At 44.7% G+C, this 23,834-nt stretch overlaps 1 protein-coding gene across 2 annotated transcripts in view; it reads right to left on the minus strand.

Annotated features, from left to right (window-relative positions):
* Positions 1–23,834, minus strand: part of gps2 (G protein pathway suppressor 2) — a 43,399-nt gene that overhangs the window by 8,606 nt on the left and 10,959 nt on the right. For both annotated transcript variants that reach the window (XM_048524278.1, XM_059642608.1), the window contains exons 5-9: positions 8,944–9,023; positions 6,926–6,999; positions 5,086–5,254; positions 3,317–3,403; positions 1,763–1,842 (exon numbers count right to left, since the gene is read on the minus strand). In XM_048524278.1, coding sequence (XP_048380235.1) covers positions 1,763–1,842; positions 3,317–3,403; positions 5,086–5,254; positions 6,926–6,999; positions 8,944–9,023 — 490 coding nt within the window. The remainder of the gene's footprint in view (positions 1–1,762; positions 1,843–3,316; positions 3,404–5,085; positions 5,255–6,925; positions 7,000–8,943; positions 9,024–23,834) is intronic.

Here is a 23,834-nt window from a genome sequence, read left to right on the forward strand (position 1 = left end):
GACATGATTCCCAAGCACAAAGCTTGACTATCCCCGATTTGTGGATCACCTACTCTCGGTTCATGACAAACGACAACACCTCCCAGTTGCGAACCACATCAACTCCCCCTCCCACTCCTTGGATGACACGTCCATCCTGGGCCTCCTGCAGTGCCACAACAATGTCACCCGAAGGCTGCAGGAACAGCACCTCATATTCCGCTTGGGAACCCTGCTGCCCAAAAGTCTCAATGTGGACTTCACAAACTTCAAAATCTCCCCAGCCCTGACCTCATCCCAAGACTAGCCCAGCTTGTCACCACCTCTTTGACCTGTCCATCTTTTCTCCCACCTATCCGCTCCTGCCACCTCACTGACCAACCCTCACCCCCGCTTCCTACCCATTAGCCTCATCCCCGCCTCCTTGACCTGTCCATCTTCTCTCCCTCCTACCTGCCCCTCCCTCCCAACTGACCAACCCCCATCCCAACTCCCTACCTACACTCACCTTTACTGGCTCCATCCCCGCCTCCTTGACCTGTCCATCATCTCTCCATCTATCTGCTCCTCTATCCACCTTCTATCATTGCCTCCCCCTCTCTCTATTTATTTCAGAGCACCCTTCCCCTCCTCCATGTCTGAAGAAGGGTCCAGATCTGAAACGTCAGCTTTCCTGCTCCTCTGATGCTGCCTGGCCTGCTGTGTTCATCAGCTCTACACCTTGTTATCCTAATCAATCCTTGCCTTTCCAAATACATGTAAATCCTGGCCCTCAGAATCCTTTCCAAAAACTTGCACACCATCCATGTCAGGCTTGCTGGTCTCTAGTTCCCTAGCTTTCTCTTACCATGTTTCTTAAATAATGGCACAACGTTAGCCAACTTCTGGTCGTCTGGCACCTCACCCGTGGATATAGATGTTACAAATACCTCAGCAAGGAGCCCAGCAATCACTTCACTAACTCCCCATAAAGTTTGAGGGTACACCTGATCCGGTCCCAGGGATTGTCCAGCTTTATGCGTCTTAAGACGTCTAGCATCTCCTCTGTAATATGGACATTTTTCAAGGTATAGCTATTTATTTCCCCAAATTCTCTGGCTTCCATATCCTTCTCCACAATAAATGCTGATGCAAAATACTCATTTGGTATCTCACCCATCTCTTATCCTTTTTCATAGCTTTCTTAGTACTTACATAATCTTACCAAGTGGGCTTACTCAATTAGAAGTGTAAATCATTCCCCTGATCCTGGGTTACTGAAGTTGATCACAGCCTCCTCCAAAACTGACTCAGCACCAGGGACAACTGAGATTCCAGCAAAGGCTTTGAAATTATATGCTTAGAACGTACTCTTGCATTCAGGCAATAGTTACTGTGATTATACAAAGGACAACTGAGGGAAGACCAGACACCGACTGTAAATGTTCAGTCAATATAGCAGCAAGAATGAAAGTTAAAAATCTGTGGACCCGAGGCAAAAACAGTCATAAATTCGTATCATATGGGGGTGACAGACTTAGGTCGTTTCGGCACATTGAGATTGTGTACAGTTGCATTAGTGGGAGGAGATTTGGTCCATTGAGATGGTGCACAATGGGAATGAACAGGAAGGGGTTTGCTATGTTGAGATTGTGTTCAATGCGAACAAACGCGAAGGGGTTTGATCCTTGGGAACTGTGCATAATGGGCAGTAGTTTGCCTCAAGGAAATCAAATCGAATTACTTGTGTGAACCTGACGGTGTTGAACAGTGTAGTGAGAATGCGGTTAGCAGGACTACATACAGAATCAGTGAATCCAGACTGTTGGTTTGCATGTTCCAGCTGTTTCTGCAGAGGAATTGCCGTACTCGGGGGAATGAAGCCTGTAAGGAAAGGCAAGGGAGATATAGGTTAGAACCTAGAGCAGAGATCAAACAGTGGAAATGTCGTCAGCACCTAACACTGCTTAAAGATTAGCTAGGATCCAGCCACCAGGAAAAAAACCAGGCCCATGGTAATCTCAATACTTTGAAACTGAAGAAGGGGCTTGATTCATCACCCTAATTTTCTTGGTATGTTCATGCATGTGTGTGCACATAGATACACATTTAAAGTGTACATTTTTTTCCATTATTCATTCATGGAATCGGGGCGTCGCTGACTAGGCAGCATTTATTGCCCATCCCTAATTGCCCAGACGGCAGTTAAGAGCCAACCACATTGCTGTGGATCTCGAGTTACATGTAGGCCAGACCAGGCAAGGACAGCAGTCTCCTTCCCTGAAGGACATTAATGAGTCACAGGGGTTTTTCCCCAGCAATTGACAATGGATTCATGGTCATCATCAGAGTCTTAGTCCCAGATATTTATTGAATTGAAATTCCATCATCTGCCGTTGCAGGATTCAAACCCAGGTCACCAGAACATTATCTGAGTCTCTGGATTAACAGTCCAATGATAAGGAGTGAAGGTCTTATGAGAAAAGGCTGAGGGACTCGGGTCTGTCCTCATTGGAGAGAAGAAGGCTAAGAGGGCCTTTAATAGAAACATACAAGATGATCAGAGAAAGATGAGACAGGGTGGACGGTGAGAGTCTTTTTCCTAGGATGATGATGTTGGCTTGTACGAGGGGGCACAGCTACAAATTGAGAGGCGAAGGATTTAAGACAGATGTCAGAGGCAGGTTCTTTACCCAGAGAGTGGTAAGGGTGTGGAATGCCCTGCCTGCCAATGTGGTTAACTCAGCCACATTCGGGGCATTTAAACAGTCCTTGGATAAGCGTATGGATGATGGTGGGATAGCGTGGGGGAATGGGCTTAGATTAGTTCACAGGTTGGCGCAACATCAAGGGCCGAATGGCCTGTTCTGCGCTGTATTGTTCTATGTTCTATAATACCACTAGGCCATCACCTCCCCAATGCAGTCACAAATACAGTGCCAGAAATGCAGCAGCTAATCTATGCACAGCGTGATCTTACAAATACCAACATGACAAACAGCCAAGCATTCGATAGTGATGTTAGCTGATGGGTAAATATCGCCCAGGATGTCTGGAAAATCTCTCTGCTGCTGTTTCTTTTTTATTCACATCAGAGGGCAAATGCAGAACTTCAAATGAAAATATGTACTGCACTCCCTCACAACCTGGACTCGGTGGATTATGTGCACACGTCTCTGCAATAGATTCTGAGCAGCGTCTCTGTAATCCATAGTTACCAGGCTAAATCTTGACCCCCAGTTAGTCGAACAGCCAGCAGTGAAGAGCTGCTACCACCATCATGCCAATAGGGAAGGCACCAGTAATGCCCTAATGGTTAGCATGAGCTTCTGGCCTTCTCCTATTTGGAGGTCCTTACCTTGCTGAGGCGAAAAATGCCCATGGACAGCGTAGGCTGTTTGCTGATGTGGGAGGTATGCAGACATTGCCTGGAAAGCAGATGGGCCTGGTACAAGAACACAAGAGAATCATTGACAACAATGTGCATTCAGAGCACCTTTAACATAGCCACACAGCACTTCAGAGGATTCTAAGGTTTTGGAGTAGATCTGTGGGTGTTGAGGGTGGTTAGCTCCCTGAGCTGGTTATTCCGCAGACGTTTCGTTACCGTCCTTGGTAACATCCTCAGTGCAGCCTCTGATGAAGCGTCGGTGTGTTTCCAGCCTGGTTTTTAAACTCTTGGGTCTGTTTCAATGGATTGCCTCACTTCCGGGTTTCCTCCGTACTGGAATGTATATGGTGTCGAATTCAATGTGTTTATTAACAGCATGCTTCGTGGAGTCCCGTGCTTCCAGGAATTCTCGTGCTTGTCTCTGTCTAGCCTATCCCAGGATCCTGGCATTGTCCCAGTCAAAGTGGTGGTCCTCCTTGACCAAGTGGATTGAGATGAGTGAGTATTGGTCGTGTCTTTTTGTAGCCAGTTGATGTTCATGTACTCTTGTTGTTAGTTTCGTTCCTGTTTGTCCGATGTGGTGTTTCTCACAGTCTCTGCAGGGGATCTTGTAGATGACACTGGTCCTGTCCATGGCGGGGAGTGGGTCTTTAGTTCAGGTGAGCACTTGTCGTAGGGTTGATGTGGGTTTGTGTGCCACTCTGATGCCCAGCGGTCGTATGAGTCTTGTGAGTTCTGACATGTTCCTGGTGTAGGGTAGTGTGATGAGTGTATCGGGGTGTGTAGAATTTTTCTGATGCTTTTCCTGTAGGCATCTCCTGACTCAGTTCTTTGGATATCCATTGTCCTTGAACACTTGGAAGAGGTATTCCTCCTCGTCACGGCGTGGTTCCATGTTGCTGTAGTGTGTTGTTCATGGCACTCCACGAAGCAGACTATTAGTAAACACATTGAACTCAACCCCATATACATTTCACTACGGAGGAAACCTGGAAGTGAGGCATTCCATCGCAACAAACCCCAGAGTTTAAAAACCAGGCGGGAAAACACATTGATGCTTCATCAGAGGCTGCACTGAGGATGTTACCAAGCACAATAGCGAAACATCTGCGGAACAACAAACCAGCTCGGTGAGCCTACCAGCCTCAACACTTCAGAGGATTGTTCAGCAATGCAATGCTCAATCACAAGGAGACATTAGAACATAAATCCAGGCAAAGAAAGTTTTAAGATGCATTTTAAAGGAGGAGTGGTTGAGGCAGAGAATTCCAAGGCTGAGTGTTTTATTCCATAAAAGCCTGGACGTAAGGGGTAGAACTGAAGTCAATGTTTCCACAATTTTAATTTATTTACAGACTTATACATTGCAAGCCAACTTCGTCTAAAAAAGCAACCAAGTTACAGTCTGTGTTTATTTCTCACAGAATTGAATCACTGCCCAATTCATGTCCATAACAAATGTGTAATTAATATTTCATGCTCAGGTGACTGAGAATTTCCTGATTAAAACCCAGTTAAACATTGTCTCAATCCACCCAACTACCACAATAGTTTTTATCAGTCTGCAGACTAAGTTCACTCAGGGTTCTGCTACCTGAGCTGAAGGGGAAGCTCCTAGATTCAGATCCAGGGCAAGGGCATACTCTGACGTTTAGTTTCTGGGGCAAGGGAGACACTCCAGGATTCAGTATCCGAGGTGACGAACTGTTCTGAGCTAAGTGGTTTCCTGGACTCACCTCGGAGCTGCTGGCTGCTGGCGTAGGTGACAGCCTGTCCCGGACCGTAAGGTGCTCCATGTTGGGGCTGGCTTACTGGGTAACTGCTATGTCCTGACTGTCCAGTCTGGTACTGAGCATGGTCTGGCTGAGCAGCTGTGAATCCAGCCTGTGCAGTGAACGCACGACTCTGTGAACAAAATAGGAGAAATAATCAGACATGGCTCCTGGGCGGACAGTGAGAAAGATGTCGGTGCAGGTCTGGAATAAGTCAATGAGATGAGCCTGGTTGGGGGGTGGGATAGGAGAAAGGAGTGAGAGTGAGAGAGAGAGAGAGAGAGAGAGAGAGAGAGAGATAACCAAGGAAAGGCACAAATGAGACACCTGGGATGTCAATGAGGAAACAGCACCCAGGCCAGAGAAAGCAAGTGATAGTGACCACAGGTGAAAGAGACAAGGCAAGGGAGCAGAATGGGCATACACCGCACCAGATATACAGTGATACAGTAATACACTCAAAAAGGAAGTGACATAGAGAAGGAGATAAACCATAGGATAGAGGAGAGGAAGTGAGGGTTTTGGTTAGGGTTCTGGCTCTTTTTCAATTTAATGCTTATTATATTGAGCCTGGCATAGTGAAGAACAGCCCCTTTCCCACTCATGCTCATCACAAGGAAGACTAATGAGTAGGGCAGAAGGTAGGGTGTACTGCTGAGGCCTCATAAAATTCTGATTGAATGCATTTGTAATATTGTAAGGAGTTCTGCACCCAGGATATGCTGGCATTAAAGTGGCCCAGAGGAGGTTCACAAAGATGATCCTGGGAATGAAGGGCATGAAATGTGAGGAGGAGTTGAGGACTCTGGGTCTACACTGGATGGACCTTGAGAAGGATGCAGCGGAGTGGGGGGAGATCTTATTGAAGGATACTGACAGGCTTGGATACAGTGAATGTAGAGAAGCTGTTTCCACCAATAGGAGAAACTGGGAACTGAGGGCCCAGCCTCAGAGAGAAGGAACGACTCTTTAGGTCTGAGATGAGGAGGCATTTTATCAGCCGGGGGTAGTGGATCTGTGAAACTTATTGCTGCAAAAGGCCATGGGGGCGACGTCATCGAGTGTCCTTAAGAAACAGATCAATAGGTTCTTGATGAGAAAGAAGATCAATGGTTATGGACAGAAGACAGGAGAATGGGTTGAGAAGCAGATCTATGCTTGAATGACAGAGCAGACTCAATGGAGTAAATGGCCAATTCCTGCTCTTATATCTGATGATATTATGTGAGCTGCTCCTGAACTTCCAGACCATGACCCTCATTGGATTCCTAACATGAAACATTAACTATTTGGTTTATTCTCAAGTGGAACCCATTTTCTATTATCGTATCTTACCCGTGTGTACACACTGCAGTGATAAATCTTTCCAGGAAAATTGTGCCAATAAGTAACGTTCCTGATTTTAAAAACCCACATAAGACTACTGCTGAAGATTTGGCGAAAGATAACTATATGCGAAAGGAGACCTTGGTTCTGCCTTATCAAGATTCTAAAATACCAACTAGGAGGATGAAGAATTTTGTGGCAGTGCGGTTTTGGTCTAACATGCTCCTCTACTCATCACATTCAAGGCCAATGTTTCTCTTTTGGCCATTTCTTTTTAAGGGGCCTTAGTTTTAATTAATCAACAGAAAGGCTGCACCTCACCGAAGTGTTCTAAGTGTCAGACTAGGTGAGGCACTGCAGCCTCTGGACTGGAATCCACGACCTCTTGATGAAGGGGCTAGAGCGCTACCTACTGACCACAGGCAGTGGTCTGTGCTCTGAACTTCCAAGAGCTCAGTCAGCCCTGGGGAATATTTACCTGTGCAATGGCTGATGTGAACATCTGTGATTTTGGCCGATCGCCCAGCAGTCCACCTGGTCTCCCATGGCCTTCTGTGGAATGAATACAAGAGGATTAAGGTGAAAATACTATCTGTCCTTGACTGCTTGCTGGCAAGAGGGGTCAGTGATGAGGGGAAACATCATCTATGTTCAAACCTCCTCCCATCCACAGTCAGCACAAGCTAAAAATGACCCAAGGAGATATTTCTGCCTGCTCGCAGCAGGCAGATTCATTTGCATGGTTCCCGCTGAATTCATCACAGTTCCTATATTGTTTATAGGATTGAGACTCAACAATCTCACAATATAGTACAAGGGATTGTAGTAACTGATGTTAAATATTCAAAATAACTTCCACTGAATCCTGACAAATTGCCATTCTGTATTTTAGAATCGAAGATTCTAGAGAATTGCAGTATTAACAAGGGCTGCTGCTGGAGATTTGGGACTTGTCTTGGGGGCAGGTAAAACTTCTGGGAGCATAGAAGCATAGAAAATAAGAACAGGAGTGGGTTATTTGGCCCTTGAACCCTTTCAACATGATCATGGCCGATCATCCAACTCAGTATCTTGTTTCCATCTTCTCCCGAAAAGCATAGGCAGCCAGCATCTCAGGACTGCAGCCAGCAGTTTGATCACAGTGCAATATGTTGCAAGAGGCTTCTGGGATTGTCCATAATAGCCACTTGATGCTTTGAGTTCAATAAATATAAAGAATTGTTTATAATGTTAATTGCAATGAGGGCACGGACAAGTGGTGAAGACAATGATTCAATAATAGTCAGCCAGCCAATCATGCTTCCATCCCCGATTCTTTCCCATTGCAAAGTGGGGCAGAGAAGTAAGCAAAGCTGAACTGGACTGTCATGTACCATCTTCAAGATCAGCCAATTGGGTGAGGTGTGATTAGGTGCTGTGGTACCAGAGCCTCCTTCAGAGAAAAAGGACTGAAAGTGAAACTGGGAACAAAGAGTGAAAATCTGGAAGGTGTCAATGGTCTTTCATTGAAATCGGAGGTCACAATAGTCCCTCAACTCTGTTCTCCCTTTCAATCAGATCCTTCTTGATTTGTCTGAGCTTATTCTGAGCATTAGTACTGGATTCCACTCAAGTAACTTTAACTCCGGAATCCTGAATTAAAGTACCCAATAGAAAAAGACATCCAGCTTACTTGTGAAATTTTCACAATTGATTCCAAGCCTCAATAGGGGGGCATGGATTTCCAGATTTCTGTTCTCTTTTGTGTGAGGAAGTGGTACCTGACATAACTCCCAAGCAACTCGTCTGACTTTTAAAGGACCTGCCTCCTTCTTCCAGAACATCCACCTCATGAAAACAGTTCCTCCTTAGCAACCAATCAATTGAATCCTTTAATCATCTGAAACCTCAATTAGATCACCCAGCAGTCTCCGAGACTGAAAGAGTGGAATCCAGTACTAATGCTTTGATTTTTTTTCCCAGGAATGTTGCTGATCAGGGTTCCATGTAGTTGAGGCACTTTTCGGCTCAAACTCACATAATGCATGCAGGATGTAGAAAGAATTTCATAAAAAGTGACTCAACTCATATTGTGTTGGTTAGGGAATGATCTCATTGTGGTTAAAATATTCAATAGAGAGAAACTATTTCTTCTAGTTGGGAAGGGAGGGCGACAGTAGGGTCCAGAATGTGGGGAAGAACTTAAAATCTGAGCTAGGCAGGGTGATGTCAGGAAGTCCTCCCTTAAATATGTGTAGAAATCTAGAAATTTTGCCCGGTCCAAACCTATTCAACTGAATATTTCAGAACTGAAACTGACAGATTTTTGCTGGGGTAAGGATATTCAGTTTTAGTGAACCAAGCTGATTATCGACTATATGGAGTTAGGACACAAATCAGCCTTGATGCAATTGAATGGCAGCCCAGGTTTGAAGGGATGGGTGAAAGACACCCTCCTGATTCTTTTACCAAAAGCAGTTTGAAAGTTCACACTGTGATGGTTGAGGCTGATCTTACCTTGAATGTTGATGAGATGCTGGCTGGAGTGGACAGCTAGCGCCTGTGGGTAAGTTGCCTGGGTCAGGGTGCTCATATCACTGGAACAAAAGGCACAAGGCAGAGGAATAACCACACTGTTGATGCAATCGATGAAAGCATGTACAAGGGGAGCTCCAATCTCTGTGCTGCTCAGCCTGATCTACACTTAATGCATCACAACAGTCCCAGACTGTGTTTCTATGGCTCGGTCGAAATCACACCACACCAGGTTACAGTCCAACAGGTTTACTTGAAAACACAAGCTTTCAGAGCTTCATTCCTTCTCCACATGTTAGTGAGGTGGTATCAAATACAGAAATTATAAGCAATTATAAGTAATCACTGTGTTGATGTATTGATGTATTAAACAAATCTAAAATGCTGTCAAATCTTTAACTTGTTAGAAGGTTTTAATGGATTAATATGTATATGTAAATCCCCAAATTTCTTTCAACTCTCTGCCCTAAGAAAATTGAAGGTTTTAATTAGCGTAAAGAAGAACTGACATTTTCCAGACAATGCATGTTAGGTGTCAGGCCTTGTTTCTAATCTGTTTGTGCTTTGATTTAAAATCAGACTGGTCTTATTTCTAAAGTAGGAATTTATAAAACATCACATTGACTGCCTGTCTAAAAACTGTGCGCTTTTTGAATAGAACAGAATGTATCTGCAAATACAGTCACCCCATAGATTTATTTGTGTGTATGTCTGTGTGTGTGTGTGTCTGTGCGTGTGTGTGAGAGAGAGAGAGAGGAGAGAAGAGAGAGAGAGAGTGAGTGAGTGAAAGGGTAAACGGGTGACCAAGAACGAGATAGAGCAAGCTTAGGTGCATGCTTGCGCATGTGTGCATGAGAGGACATAGTGTGGTGGGGTCACTTGTAGTGAGACATGAACCCAAGATCCCTGTTGGAGGCCATCACAATGGGTACCGAACTTGGCTATCAGCCTCTCTGCAGCAACTCTGCTTTGTTGTCAATCCTGAAGTCCGGCTTGGAGGACATTTACCCAAAGATCTGAGGTTGAACATCCATAACTGCTGAAGTGCTCCCCCAATGGGAGGGAACATTCCAGTCTTGCGATTGTTGTGCAGTATCCATTCATCCGTAGTCATAGTGTCTGCATGATTTCGCCAATTTACCGTGCCTTGGGGCATCTTCAACACCTTCAGATATCCATCTCGTTCCTCCTCATCTGAACAGATCCTGGGAATGCACAGGGTTTGTCCGTAGCGGGTGGCTATTTTCATATGTTCAGGGTGGAAGCTGGAGAGACGCAGCATCATGAGGTTAGCCATAGGCTTGCGGTAGAGTGAGGTATTGAGATGTCCGTCCCTGATGGAGATGCATCAAGAATGAGGCTGATTCTAAAGAGTAGTCCATGGTATGTCTGGCTGTGGGATGAAACTTATTGATATTGCTATGCAGTCATTTCAGTGATTCTCCACCATGAGTCCAAAGGAAGAAAAGTCATTAAAGTATCAGGTGTATAGCGTTGACTGGAAGTTCAGTGAAGCAAAGAAGTTTTGTTTAAACCTGTGCATGAACTTGTTGGCATATTGGGGAGCAAATCTGGTCCCCATGGCTGTTCCGTGTGTCCGGACGAAGAACTGGTTGTTAAAGGTGAAGATGTTGTGGTTGAGGATAAAGTGGATGAGTTGTAGGATGGCATCCGGAAATTGGCAGTTGGTGGCATTGAATACTAAGGCTGTTGCAGCGATGCCGTCATGGTCGGGGGATGCTTGTGTAGAGTGCCAAAACATCCATGGGGGAAGTGGGTGTAGAGTGCCAAAACATCCATGGGGGAAGTGGGTGTAGAGTGCCAAAACATCCATTGTAATGAGAAATGTTCCTGGTTTGACTGGTCCATGGATGCTGAGGTTTTGTAAGAAATCTGCAGTTGCGACAGAATTTGGGGGTTATCTGTACAATGGGTTTCAAGGTGCCTTCGACATAGCTGGAGAGGTTCTCACACAGGATCCCATGGGACATCCAAGTACGTTGCCTTTGTGTATCTCTGGAAGGCAGTAGAAGTCCCCTACATGAGAAGTACGCAGGATGGGAATGCGTAGGGTACTCTGAAGGACTGGATCAAAAGTTTTGAAAAGTCTGTTCAGTTGAAGGGTGTATTTTCTGGTTGAACACCAGATTATTCAGCCGCACTCGCAAGGTAACGCAACATGTTACCGTACCACACTGCAACACCATTTTCTGGTTGGATTGGCAGGTAGTTGTTTGTAATGTTCCTGGTTGTTCAACTGTCGGTACACTTCTTTGCAGTAGTCTGTTCTATTCTTTGTGATGATAGCTCCTTGTCTGCTGGTTTGATGACAACATTACAATTGGTCAAGAGAGCTTGGATGGTGTTGCAATGTGGTGCAGTAACGTTTTGCGTTACCTTGCGAGTGTGGCTGAATAATCTGGAGTTCACACATTTTCTGACGCTTGAGCATACTTATCAAGCCCCAGGCAAGCGCCCTCCAGAGGAGTCCAATTCAAATCCTTCTTTGCCCGCTTCCCCCATGGATCTCTGTTGACTGATCCTGTCTGGTGGTTGGCTCATCAGGCTTACTGCTGACTCCTTGCAAGAATTGCTGGAGTCTTATTTGTCTGATGAATTCCTCTGCATCTGGCGGAAGTGGGGGTCACTTTAGTGGTGGTGTAGAAATGTAGTCATCGGCTGAGAACTTCAATCTCGTCCAGTTGGAAGATGTGGTCAGAAAAGTTGACAATGGACTTTTCCATGGTGGTACCACTTTCAACCACGGTACCGGGAGGTGGTGGTGGGGGTGTGGTGGTGATGCGAAGTTTCTTCTCACAAAGAATAGAACAGACTACTGCAAAGAAGTGTACTTTCTTGTTCTTGATGTGCATGTACATGGTGTAGTTCTGTTGCCTCATTTGCTCTGCAGTGTCCCTTAATCGTACTGCTGTATCCTGAGAATATGTTGAGAATATAGTCTCTATTGCGATTTCAAAGTTACAACGCTTGCTGTAGAGAAGGAGCATGGCTCCGAAAGCTTGTCTTTTCAAATAAACCTACTGGACTATAACCTGGTGTCATGTCATTTCTGACCTTGTCAACTCCAATCCGACGTAGGCACCTTCACATTGTTTCTATGGCTCACCAGTGTTCCCCCACGGTTCTTCTGTCTGTACTTAAATAAACCAGTAACACCAGCTGAACTCACGGATAAAGAATGGCCCCATCACTGACACACCTAGTGAGTGCCTGACCACTGGGGGAAAGCTGATTCAAATGGAGAATTATGTGATAAATCATGAAATGTCCACTTTGACAGGGACAAAAAAAACTCCAACATTATTTGAGAAAGACTGCAGAACATGGGGATCTAAGAGTCCTGGTACTTTTTAAAATTCATTCATGGGATGAAAGCATTGCTGGTTCGGCCAGCATTTATTCCCTACTCCTAGTTGCCAAGAAGGTAGTAGACAGTCAACCACATTTCTGTGGGTGTACATAACTGCAGGCCAGACCAGGTAGGGATGGCAGTTTTCTTCCCGGCTCACCCATCAACAACAGACTCATGGTCGTCGTTTGACTCTTAATTCCAGATGTTTATTGAATTCAAATTCTACCATCTGCTGTGGCAGGATTTGAACCTGGGTACCCACATTATTACCTAGGTCTGCATATTAAAAGTCTAGTGATAATACTACTCGGGCCTCAACTTCCAATATGATAGTGCGGATTACAGGAAATGATTAGGAAAGCAAATAAAGTTGCTGTTTATGACAGGGGAACGCAGTTTAAAGTAGGCAGGTTTTGCTGCAGTTGTAAAGGGCATTGCTGAGGCCACATCTGAAGTACTGTGTACAGTTTTTCACAAATTCTGTGAGAAAGGATATGAAAGAAGCAGCTAGAGGAGTTCATTTTACTGATTCTTGGGACATGGAGGTTATCTTGCGAGCAAAGAGTCAGACTCAGGTGTACCGCACCCTTCGGTCCAATACTGACCGGATATCCTAAATTTATCCAGTCCCCATTGCCAGTATTTGGTCCACATCCCTCTAAACCCTTCCTATTCATATAACCATCCAAATGCCTTTTAAATGTTGTAATTGTATCATCCACCTCCGCTTCCTCTAGCAGCTCGTTCTATATATGCACCACCCTCGGAGTGAAAACGTTGCCCGTCAGGTTTCTTTTAAATCTTTCCACTCTCACCTTAAACCTATGCCCTCTAGTTTTGGACTCCCCTTAACTGGAAAAAAAACCTTGACATTTCACCCTATCCTTGTTCATCTTTAAGGAGCCCTACTATCTCCCTCATTACTCTTTCGTTCTTAGCATGTTTGTAGAATCTCTTTGGATTCTCCTTAATCCTATTTGCCAAAGCATGTGCCTTTTGCCCTTCCAATTTCCCTCTGGAATATAATCCTACTACCCTTACACTCCTCTAGGGATTCACTTGATCCCAGCTGTCTGTACCTGACATATGCCTCTCCTCTTCTTGACCAGAGCCTCAATTCCTCCAGACATCCATCATTCTGTACACTTACCAGCGTTGCCCTTCACACTAACAAGTACATACTGCATCTGCTTTGTTATCTCATTTTTGAAAGCCTCCCATTTTCCAACCGCTTCATTGCCTGCAAATAGCCTGTGCCAATCAACTTTAGAAGGTTCCTACCGAACACTATCAAAATTGGCCTTCTTCCAGTTTAAAACTCTGACTTACACTTCCAGTCTATCCTTTTCCTTAACTATTTAAAAACTGATAGAATTTTATTTATTGGTCCTAAAGTGCTCCTCTGCTGACACCTCAGTCACTTGCCCTGTCTTATTTCCCAACAGTAAGTATATCCACATACTGAATAAGAAAATTTTCTTGTACTCACTTAACAACTTCCTCTCCGTTAAAGCCCTTAACACTACTACAATGCCAGTCTATGTTTAGAAAGTTAAAATCCCCTACCATAACCATCCTACTATTCTTATAGATAACCAAGACCTCCTTACAAATTTGTTTCTCTATTTCCCACTCTCTATTGGGGGGAGGGTCTGTATGCCAATACCAATAAGGTGATCATTATTTTCTTATTCCTCAGAGCCACCAAAATAACTCACTCCCAGGAACATCCTCCCCAAGTACAGCCATAATGTTGTCCCTAACCAAAAGAACGCCACTTCCCCTCCTCTCTTGAACCTTTTCTCATTCCTCTCGCATCTATAACTTGGTACATTAAGCTGCTAGGCCTGTCCTTCTCCGAGCCACCTTTCTGTAAAAGCTGTGGTATCCCAGTCCTAATTTCCCAACCATGCCCTGAGTTCATCTGCCTTACCATCAAGCCTCTTGTATTGATATAAATGTAGTTTTGGATGTGAGTTTGCTCGCTGAGCTGGAAGGTTAGTTTTCAGACGTTTCATCACCATTCTAGGTAACATCATCAGTGAGCCTCCGACGAAGCGCTGGTGTTATGTCCCGCTTTCTATTTATTATTACATTCTATAAATGTAGTTTAATTTATCAGTCTTACCTCATTCCCTGCCTTGGCTATTTGATTTGCACCTCTTCTCTACAGTACAAGTCTCAGACTTATATTTCCTCACTATATCTTTGGGCTCCCCCTACTGGTTTAAAGCTTCCAGAGCAGCACTGGCAAATCTCCCCACCAGGATATTGGTCCCTTTCCAATTCAGGTGCAATCCATCCTTCTTATACAGGTCAATTCCACCCCAGAAGAGATTCCAATGATCCAAAAATATGAATCCCAGTCCCTGCACCAGGTCCTCAGCCATGCATTCATCTACCCTATCCTTTTGTTCCTACTTTCACTCGCACATGTTGTGCACGCTGTATCCATTGGCTTTTATAAGGATGAGGCAAAATTGTTAAAACATGCGATGCTTCCTGGACGTAGAGGGGGAATGCTGGAAAGATATTTGCTCTTGTGGGAGAGACTAGCAGTTCTACTGGATACATTTTTAAAAGGATCTCCCATTGAAGACAGAGGGTGGAGAAATTTTTTTTGGTGGTTAAGAGTCTATGAAAGTGTAGGTAGCAGGGTCTTTGAATACATTTAGGGGTGGAGGCTGGTAAGTTCCTGATCTACAGAGAAGTCAATGGATATTGGGAGATGGGTATAAATGCAAAAGAGGCCACAAGCAGATCCCAGCCTTAGTCTTCCAACCAAGATTGAAGGGGATTTTTAAAAACTTCACTCGCAGGACATGGGCACTGTTAGGGGTGCCAGCATCTATTGCACTTCCCTTCCTTTGGAAGGTGGTGATTAGCTGCCTTCTTCAACCTCTGCAGTCTATTTGGTGAAAGGACGCGCACCATGCTGTTAAGAGGGGAAATTCCAGGATTTGGACCCAGTGACACTGAAGGAATGGCACTATATTCCCCAAATCGGGTTGGTGAGAGGCTTGGAGGAGAACTTGTAAGTTGTGTCGCAACCCTTGTCCTTCTAGATGGTAGTGGTCATGGGTTTGGAAGATGATGCCTTCGATGAATTTCTACAATCCATCTTGTAGATGGTACACTCTACTGCTATCAAGTGTCACTGAAGGAGGCAGTGAATGTTTGTGGATGGCATCAGTCAAGCAGGATGCAATGAGGTGGATGGTGCCTTGTCGAGTGTTGTTGCAATTATATTGACAAAAGCAAGTAGTAAGTATTCCATCACATTCCTCACTTGAGCCTTGTAGATGGTGGGCATGCTTTAGGACGTCAGGTGGTGAGTTACTCATTGCAGTATTCTTAGCGTCTGACCTGCTCTGGTGGCCATTGTACTTAAATGGCTAGTCCAGTTGAGTTTCTAGTCAATGGTAACTTCCAAGGTGTTGATAGTGTAGGATTCAGTGATACTCATGCCATTGATTATCAAGGGGTGGTGATTAGATTATCTCTTATTGTAGGTAGTCATATTTAGCATGAATGTTCTTGCCACTTTTCAGTCCAGGCCTGGATGCTGTCCAGATTTTGCTGTATTTGGATATGGACTATTTCAGCATGTGAGGATTTGTGAATGGTGTTCATCAGCAAACATCCCACTTCTTACCATAGGAAAGGAAGATCATTGATGAAGAGGTTGAAGTTGGTTGGTCCTACGACATTATCCTGAGCAGTTCCTGAAGCCAAGATGACTGACCTTCAACAAACACGTGTCAGGTATGATTCCAACCAGCAAAGAAATCCACCAACCTTCCCCCGCACCCCCCCAACCCCCACCCCCACCCCTCCTCAACTTCCTTCATTCCCATTAATTCCAGTTTTGCTACAGTTCCTTGACATCACACTCGGACAATTAGGTGCAGTCACCCTCACCTCATCTCTGGAATTCAGCTGTTATGTCCATGTTTGAACCAAGACTGTAATGAGTTCAACAATCCAGTGGCCCTGGCAGAACCCAAACTGTATGTCACTGAGCATGTTATTGCTGAGTAGGTGCTGCTTGGTAGCACTGTTAATGAGACTTTCCCTCACTTCACTGATGATCAACGGTAGACTGACGGGCTAGTAATTGGTTGGGTTGGATTTGACCTGCACTGTGCGTACAGGACATACCTGGGTAATTTTCCACATTGTCAAGTAGATGCCAGTGTTGCAGCTGTACTGGAACAGCTTGGCCGGGGGAAGTAGCAAATTCTGGTGCACTAGCCTTAAGTATCATAACTGGGATGTTGTCAGAGCTCATAAACTTTGCTGCATCCAGTGCCACCAACCATTTCTTGACAATGTGATGTGAACTGAATTGGCTAAAGGCTGTGATACTGGGGACCTTTGGCAAAAGCCAAATGAAGAAGGCTGTACAGCCGATTCCAGCTGCCAATTCATTGATAATCACGGTGAGAGTGCCTGCAGGGGAGGGCAAAGGCATTTGTCTGGAATCTTTCAACAATCTACAAACAAGTCAACCATTCCCTCCCCAACAGCATTGCGGGTCAACCAACAGTGCATGGACTGCAGCAGTTCAAGACGGTAGCTCATGATCATCCTCTCCAGGGCAACTAGGGACAAGCAATGAATGCTGGCACTCCTAGTCATGTCCACGTCCCACGAACAAAAATCTGATGGTTGCAGTAGCCTTTCAGTCCTGATGCACGAGCCACAGACTTTGAGCACAGGTCTCCAATGCATGGTACAACACTGCTAACAGGACCTCTACGCACTGACCCACAGATGACACCTATACAATTTGAAAATTGAGTTGTTCTCAGTTGTGTCAGCTCTCCAAGGTGCAAATGTGTTGGATGTTCCTGTTTCTGTCTAATAATGATATTATGGCTAAGAGCCTTTATTTGCCCTTCAATGTTCCTTTTGTGGCATTCCGGGGTCGGTGGATGGTACAATAGGAAAAGGAGACAAGTGGCTGGAAAGAGGGAGGTGGAGAGAACGATGGCCAGAGTGGCTTAGGCAGGGAATTCCAGAGTCAGAGCCAAGGCAGCTGAAGGCATCGTTGCCTGTGGTCAGTTGATGGAGATCAGGAAATTCGTAAGAGGCCAACTTTCCCACTGCTGGGTTCCAATTTCTTCTGGTTATATCCAACTGTTCTGCTGCCAGGATGCTCCCACAGTGGCAAATCAACAACTGTTTAAATTGTTTTCCTCACTGTGGACCTTGAACCAAATTCTAGGCCATTGGGCTTAAAATATTGCCTTTTTAAAGGGGAAATTGTCTACCCACTGTTGGATTTTTTCACAGCTCCATCAACTGGTTCAAGGAGATATAGCGGAACTGGCCTTCCTGGAAAGGAATAATTTGTAAATCTTTAAAACAGATGCATGCATCTGGACGAAGAAACTCAACAGAGTTAGATGACAAAGGAGTCAGCTCCTGGCCTTCAGAACGAGGAAGAGACTATAAGCTCACCAGGAAGATGAAAAAACCTTGTAAACTCCAGATTGTCCAAAGCCCATCCAACATTAGGAGTGTGATACTCTCCACCTGACTAGGTGAGTCTAGCTCCAACAAGACTCAAGCTCTGCACCATCCAGGACAATGCAGCCTGTTTAACAGGCACCCTATCCCAACATGTTTGACATTCACGCTGTCCGTTACTGGCACACAACAACAGAGTATTTGACACATACAAGATGTACAGCAGTAAATCACCAAAGCTCGTTCAAAAGCACCTCCATCACCTACAGGACAGATGCATAGGAGCACCACCTCCCGCAAGTTTCCCCTCTGAGCTCTACATAATGATATAGTTCCACACTGAGATTGTGTGTTCACTGTTGTCATTCAAAACGCTAAAATTCTCTCCCTAGCGGCATTGTGGGTGTACCTATAGCAAATGAACTGCTGTGGATCAAGGCGGCAGCTCACCACCGCCTTCTCCAGGGCAATCCAGTCCAGGTAGTAAATCCTGTGTTGCTAAATGGTAAACAGGGTATCAGTTCTGCCTGTGAAAGTCACTTGAACTCTAACACAAGATTACGGCCTCATAGTCAGTGCCCTTTGACCGCCTAATTATACCACAGACTGTGCAGTATTATTAGGCTGTTGGAAAGTTAGGCCAGCTATGAACCTGGCTATGTCATGAAGCAGTGACTAAATGCCATCACTGGCCAGCAGTTATACACTCGAACCTCATCCAAGGAGGCATTTACATTTAGGAAGGTTGCTATTTGATAGGTTGGTATTCAGGGAAATCAACTGATTCCACATTGTCACTCCTTTGCTTTTCAATGCATCACATAGCTCTTGATCTTGTGGCTGAGTGACAAAGGCTAGAAATGTTTGGTTCAGGGTTGAGACAAACAGGCCCTGCAAAGTTGGAGCATAGCTGAATACCTCAACCTGCACTGCCAAGAGTCAGTATTTTCTGAGGCAGGTAAAAAATAAATAAAATTTTAGAACATCAGGTAGCCAATATGGAAATTATGAATAAAACTTAGCAAGGATGTATTACGTGAACATGAAGTTATGTTAAAAATACCAGTATTTCTATAAGGCAATGCATTGGTACATCTCGAACCATATACTTCACATGAAGCGCATTAAAGTGAAGCTGCATGGCTTTTGGCACACAGGGTAAGGTGGTAATGCACAGCAAGATCCCAGCATTGAGAACTGAGGCAAGGAATAGTCTGCTCCTGTCACCCACTCCAACCTATCATCCTCCAAACGGACTGCACTCTGTGCACTTAGATCCAATCCTGATTTTGTTATTGTCTGCTGATAAGCGTGGTGCTGTTGCAGATTGGCATATGGACCGCTACATTGCGGAGGCCTAGTGCCAGCTCTCAGCTACTTTCTCCTATCTGCCCCCATCTTTGTTTCAGGCTTGCTGCAGTGTTCTAGCAAAGCACAGAGCAAGCTGTAAGAACACCACCTTTTCTGCTTGAGGACCCTGCAACTCTCAGAACTCAACATCAAGTTCAATAATTTTAGGGTTTAAACTCTGCCATGTCCTAGCCCCTTACCCCACACAAAGGCCTGGTCATCACATAGCCTGCCATTACACACTACCTATTATTAGTCACTAACAGTCCCCATTAACAGCTAATCACCCTCCGAGCCAGATTGTTATCAACTTCTTTGTCTATTCAACTGCTCTTCCCTCTCTTTGGTCTCTATCCCCACCGACTGTTTACTCCCTACCCCATCTACCCCTACGTCTACCTCTAACCCACCGCCCCACCAACCCAAACCCAACCTTCCCTACATAAACCAACAATTTTGTAGCTGCCATCTGTTCTGAGGAAGGGTCACCAGACCCAAAGAGTTCACTGATTTTTCTTCACAGATGCTGCCAGACCTGCTGAGCTTTTCCAGCCAATTCTGTTTTTGTTCCTGATTTACAGCATCTGCAGTACTTTCGGTTTTCCTTAGGTCTGCTTCGCTATTCAAAAAGTTAATGGTTGATCCACATTCCCACCTACCACTGGCAGATTCTTGTTAAGAAAGGTGGGAAATTATCTACCTCTGTCTTAAAAATATTCAAAAACACTCCTTCCACCACCTTTTCAGGACAAGGACTCCAAATATTCATGACCAATGTCCCCTCTAAGCTGCCCAGCAACACGCAAATGCCGCTGCTCCAGTGTTTGATGCATCGTGATTGGCTTGCAGACATCAACTGCAACTTTTGGCTTCTGGTTCTAGAGGTCCATGCTGTAGACAAAAAAAGTTAGAGGGAAGATTGATTTTCAATGAAGGTTATGAGCAATCACACCTCATCTCAGTTTACTGGGTGACCCCTGATATCTGAACCACGTTCTAGGTTCTCCCAGAGTGGAAACATCGTCTTATCTTGGGTCATTTACAGAAATGATTTGGATGGGAATACAAGACGAATAGTGAGTAAATTTGCAGTTGACACCTAAACTGGTGGTGTAATGGACAGTGAAGAAGGTTACTTCAGAGTACAAGCATTTGCGTGTTGCTTGATCAGATGGGCTGAGGAGTGGCAGATGGAGTTTAGAAAAACGTGAGATGTTGCACTTTGGCAAGACAAATCAATACAGGGCTTATACAGTTTCAGGTAGCGTCCTGAGGAGTGTTGCTGAGCAAAGGGACCTTGGGGTGCAGCTTCATAGTTCCTTGAAAGTAGCATTGCTATTAGACTGGGTAGTGAAGGTGGTGTTGGTATGCTTGCCTTTAGTCAGTGCATTGAGTGTAGGGGTTGGGATGTCATTTTGTGGCTGTACGGGACATTGGCTAGACTACTTTTGGAATACTGCATTCAATTCTGGTCTCCCTACAACAGGAAAGATGTTGTTAAAATTGGAAGGGCTCAGAAAAGACTTCAGAGGATGTTGCCAGGATTGAAGTGAGCTAAAGGGAAGGGCTGAATAGACTGAAGCTATTCTTCCTGGAACATTGGAGCTTGACGAGTGACTTTATAGAGGTTTATAAAATCATGAAGAGCATGGACAGGGTGAATAGCCAAGGTATTTTTCCCGCGATGCGAGAGTCCAAAATAAAGGGCATAGGTTTAACATGAGAGGAGAAAGCTGTAAAAGGGACCAAAATAGCAACTTTTTCAGGCTGAGGGTGGTGTGTGTATGGAATGAACCAGAGGTCAAGGCTGGTACAATTACAACATTTAAACATCTGGATGGATACATGAATAGGAAGGGTTTAAGGGGGATATGGGCCAAAAACTGGCAAATGTAACCAGATTAATTGAGAAAATCTGATCGGCATGGAGGAGTTGGATCGAAGGGTCCATTTCCATGCTGTACAGCTCAATGACTATATCTATCTTGTCAACACCTCTCAGGTTCTTGCATGTTTTAATCAAGACACCTCTCGGTCCTTCCAAACTCCAGTTGAAATATACCTGTCCACCCATTACTTCTAAGGCAATGCACCTATTCCAGATATTAGACAATTAAACCTTCCTCCAATGCATTGACATCCTTCCTTAAATATGGAAACCAAGGCACTACTTCTCATCTTTCAGATGTCTGCCTGTTGGGCATAAAACATGCTCTTGGATCTTCACTGCATCAGGTAGTGGGGTTTCTATGGTAAACTCCCTCAGAAACATCAGCGTGTCACGAATTATTTGAGCACAGGCACGCAGAGGTGATGAGGGGAAACTGGAGAGTGACCATGCAAGTGCCAGCCGCCAGGGTCAAGCTCACCTGGGGAGGCAATAGCTCAATCATATTGTTGCTGGACCAGTAATCTAGGTAATGTTCTGGCTTAAATCTGAATTTAAAAGTTTAATGATCACCATTAAACAATTGCTAATTGTTGTGGAAAAGGAAACACCTTATTGTAAAGACCAGGTCCTTTTACTTTTCTGCGTCTGTAACAGGGGACTGAAAGGAGAAATATTTTAAAACCAAGGATGGCTGGAGGATTGCTGCATGCTTTGGAAGCAACTAATCGGACAATCATCGTAAGCGCAGTTTATACAGTTGCTGGCTCCAGCAGGAGTTGAGTGTAGCTTGCTGACGAGCTGGAGGCAAGGGCTGCATATAAACTGAGCTTCAGCTGGCAACTGCAGCTGATTGATCTGTGAACTAGCGACCAGTTATTAATGACAAAGGCTTTCTGCCCTTCAACAACTATGCGATTGGTTCTCAGGCAGCTCAACTGCTCAAGGCTGTGAACAAGACACAGAGAAATCTTCTCACCTCCACCAGCTCAGGAGCTCTGCTCTCTGCAGGAAAAGCAGCTTTAAGCCAAAAGAAAATTAGGTTACATTTTCTTCATCAATTGCTGTAAGCTGTGACTTTTTATTAATTAAATCAAGACAATCTACAATTGTGAACCAATCAGGCAATGCCTCCCGTAAACTAGGGGAACCATCCAAAGAAGTAAGACCAATAAGTAGCATACTCACCATCTCAGCAGGCCTGTCAACAGGAACGACTGAAGTGCCTTCCTAGTCTTTTCCTTTGTCTACAACACCCATGATTTTTACCCTGTGCTTGACAAGGTGTGTCTACGGGGGGCCGTGGTGGTTAAAGAGATTAGTTTTAACAAGTAGTCATATGCTGGCAGTTCATAACTGTCACCCAGTAGCTAGTGTCTATTTAGTTATAGTGATTTGTTAAGCACAGAAACTTGGTCCACGCTTTCTGTCAACTGTGTCTGAAAGCTAGGTAAATTTGGGTATTGTACACTTTTAAAAAGCTTTAACTTTTTGTGGTAACTTCAAGAATGGCAGGGCTTGATGTTCTGAAGTTCTACCCCAGTGAGGTATAACATTGCTCATTAAAAGTCCTTTAGCGAAGGAAAAATTGCTGTTCTTACCTGGTCTGGCCACATGGCTTCAGAATCACAGCAATGTAGTTGATTTTTAACTGCCGCTAAAATAGCCTAGCAAAACACTTAAGTCTAGTTAAGCAATAGCTGGAGAGACATATTCACAGAATCATACCTTACACGCAATATTCCAGGCATCACCATCTCCGAATCCCCACAATCAACATCCTAAGGGCTACCATGGAGTACCAACTGAATTGGACTAAGCACATAAATACTATGACTACAAAAGCAGGTCAGAGACTAGGAATCCTGCAGTGATAACTCATCTCCTGATTCACAAAGCCTATCCACTATCTGCATGGCACAAGACAGGAGTGTGATGGAATACTCTCCATTTGCCTGGATAGGTGCAACTCCAACAACACTCAAGAAACTTGACACCATCCACTTGATTGGTACCTTCGCAACAAATATTCACTCCCTCTACCACTGACACGCAGCAGCAGTGTATACCATAAGATACAGTGCAGAATTTCACCAATACTCCTTCGACAGCACGTTTCAAACTCATGGTGACAAGCACCTGAAAGGACCAGGGCAGCAGATATATGGAATGCCATCACCTGCAAATTCCCATCCAAACCACTTACCATTCTTAACGGGGAAACATAGTATCTTCTCTTCAGCGTGACTGGACTCCTTCCTAAACAGCACTGTGGGTCTAACTACCCAAATGAATGGCTGCAGTTCAGAAAAGCAGCCCAACACATTTTCATAGACAATCAGGAATGGGCAATCAATACATTCCGAGCCAGCAACACCCATTTCCTGTGGATAAAATTTGAAAAACTTTGAACCGGGGTAGCTGATGTTACACTGAGGGTCACGTTGAGAGTTGTTGAATTTGCTTTGTTTTGGGTTGAAACCAAAGCTGAACCACTCACGGGTGGCTCAGTGGTTAGAACTGCTGCCTCAAAGCACCAGGGACCAGGTTCGATTCCACCTTCGGGCAACTGTTTGTGTGGAGTTTACACGTTCTCTCTATGCCTGCACGGGATTTCTCCAGGTTTTCTGGTTTCCTCCCACAGTCCAAACATGGGCAGGTTAGGAGGATTGGCCATGCTAAAATTACGAATAGTGCCCAGGGGTGCACAGACTCGATGGACTATTCATGGGAAATGCTGGGTTACACAGGATAGGGTTTGGCTGGATTGTTCCGAGGGTCGCTGTA

This window comes from Stegostoma tigrinum, chromosome 45 (assembly GCF_030684315.1).
Source record: "Stegostoma tigrinum isolate sSteTig4 chromosome 45, sSteTig4.hap1, whole genome shotgun sequence".
NCBI lineage: Eukaryota > Metazoa > Chordata > Chondrichthyes > Orectolobiformes > Stegostomatidae > Stegostoma > Stegostoma tigrinum.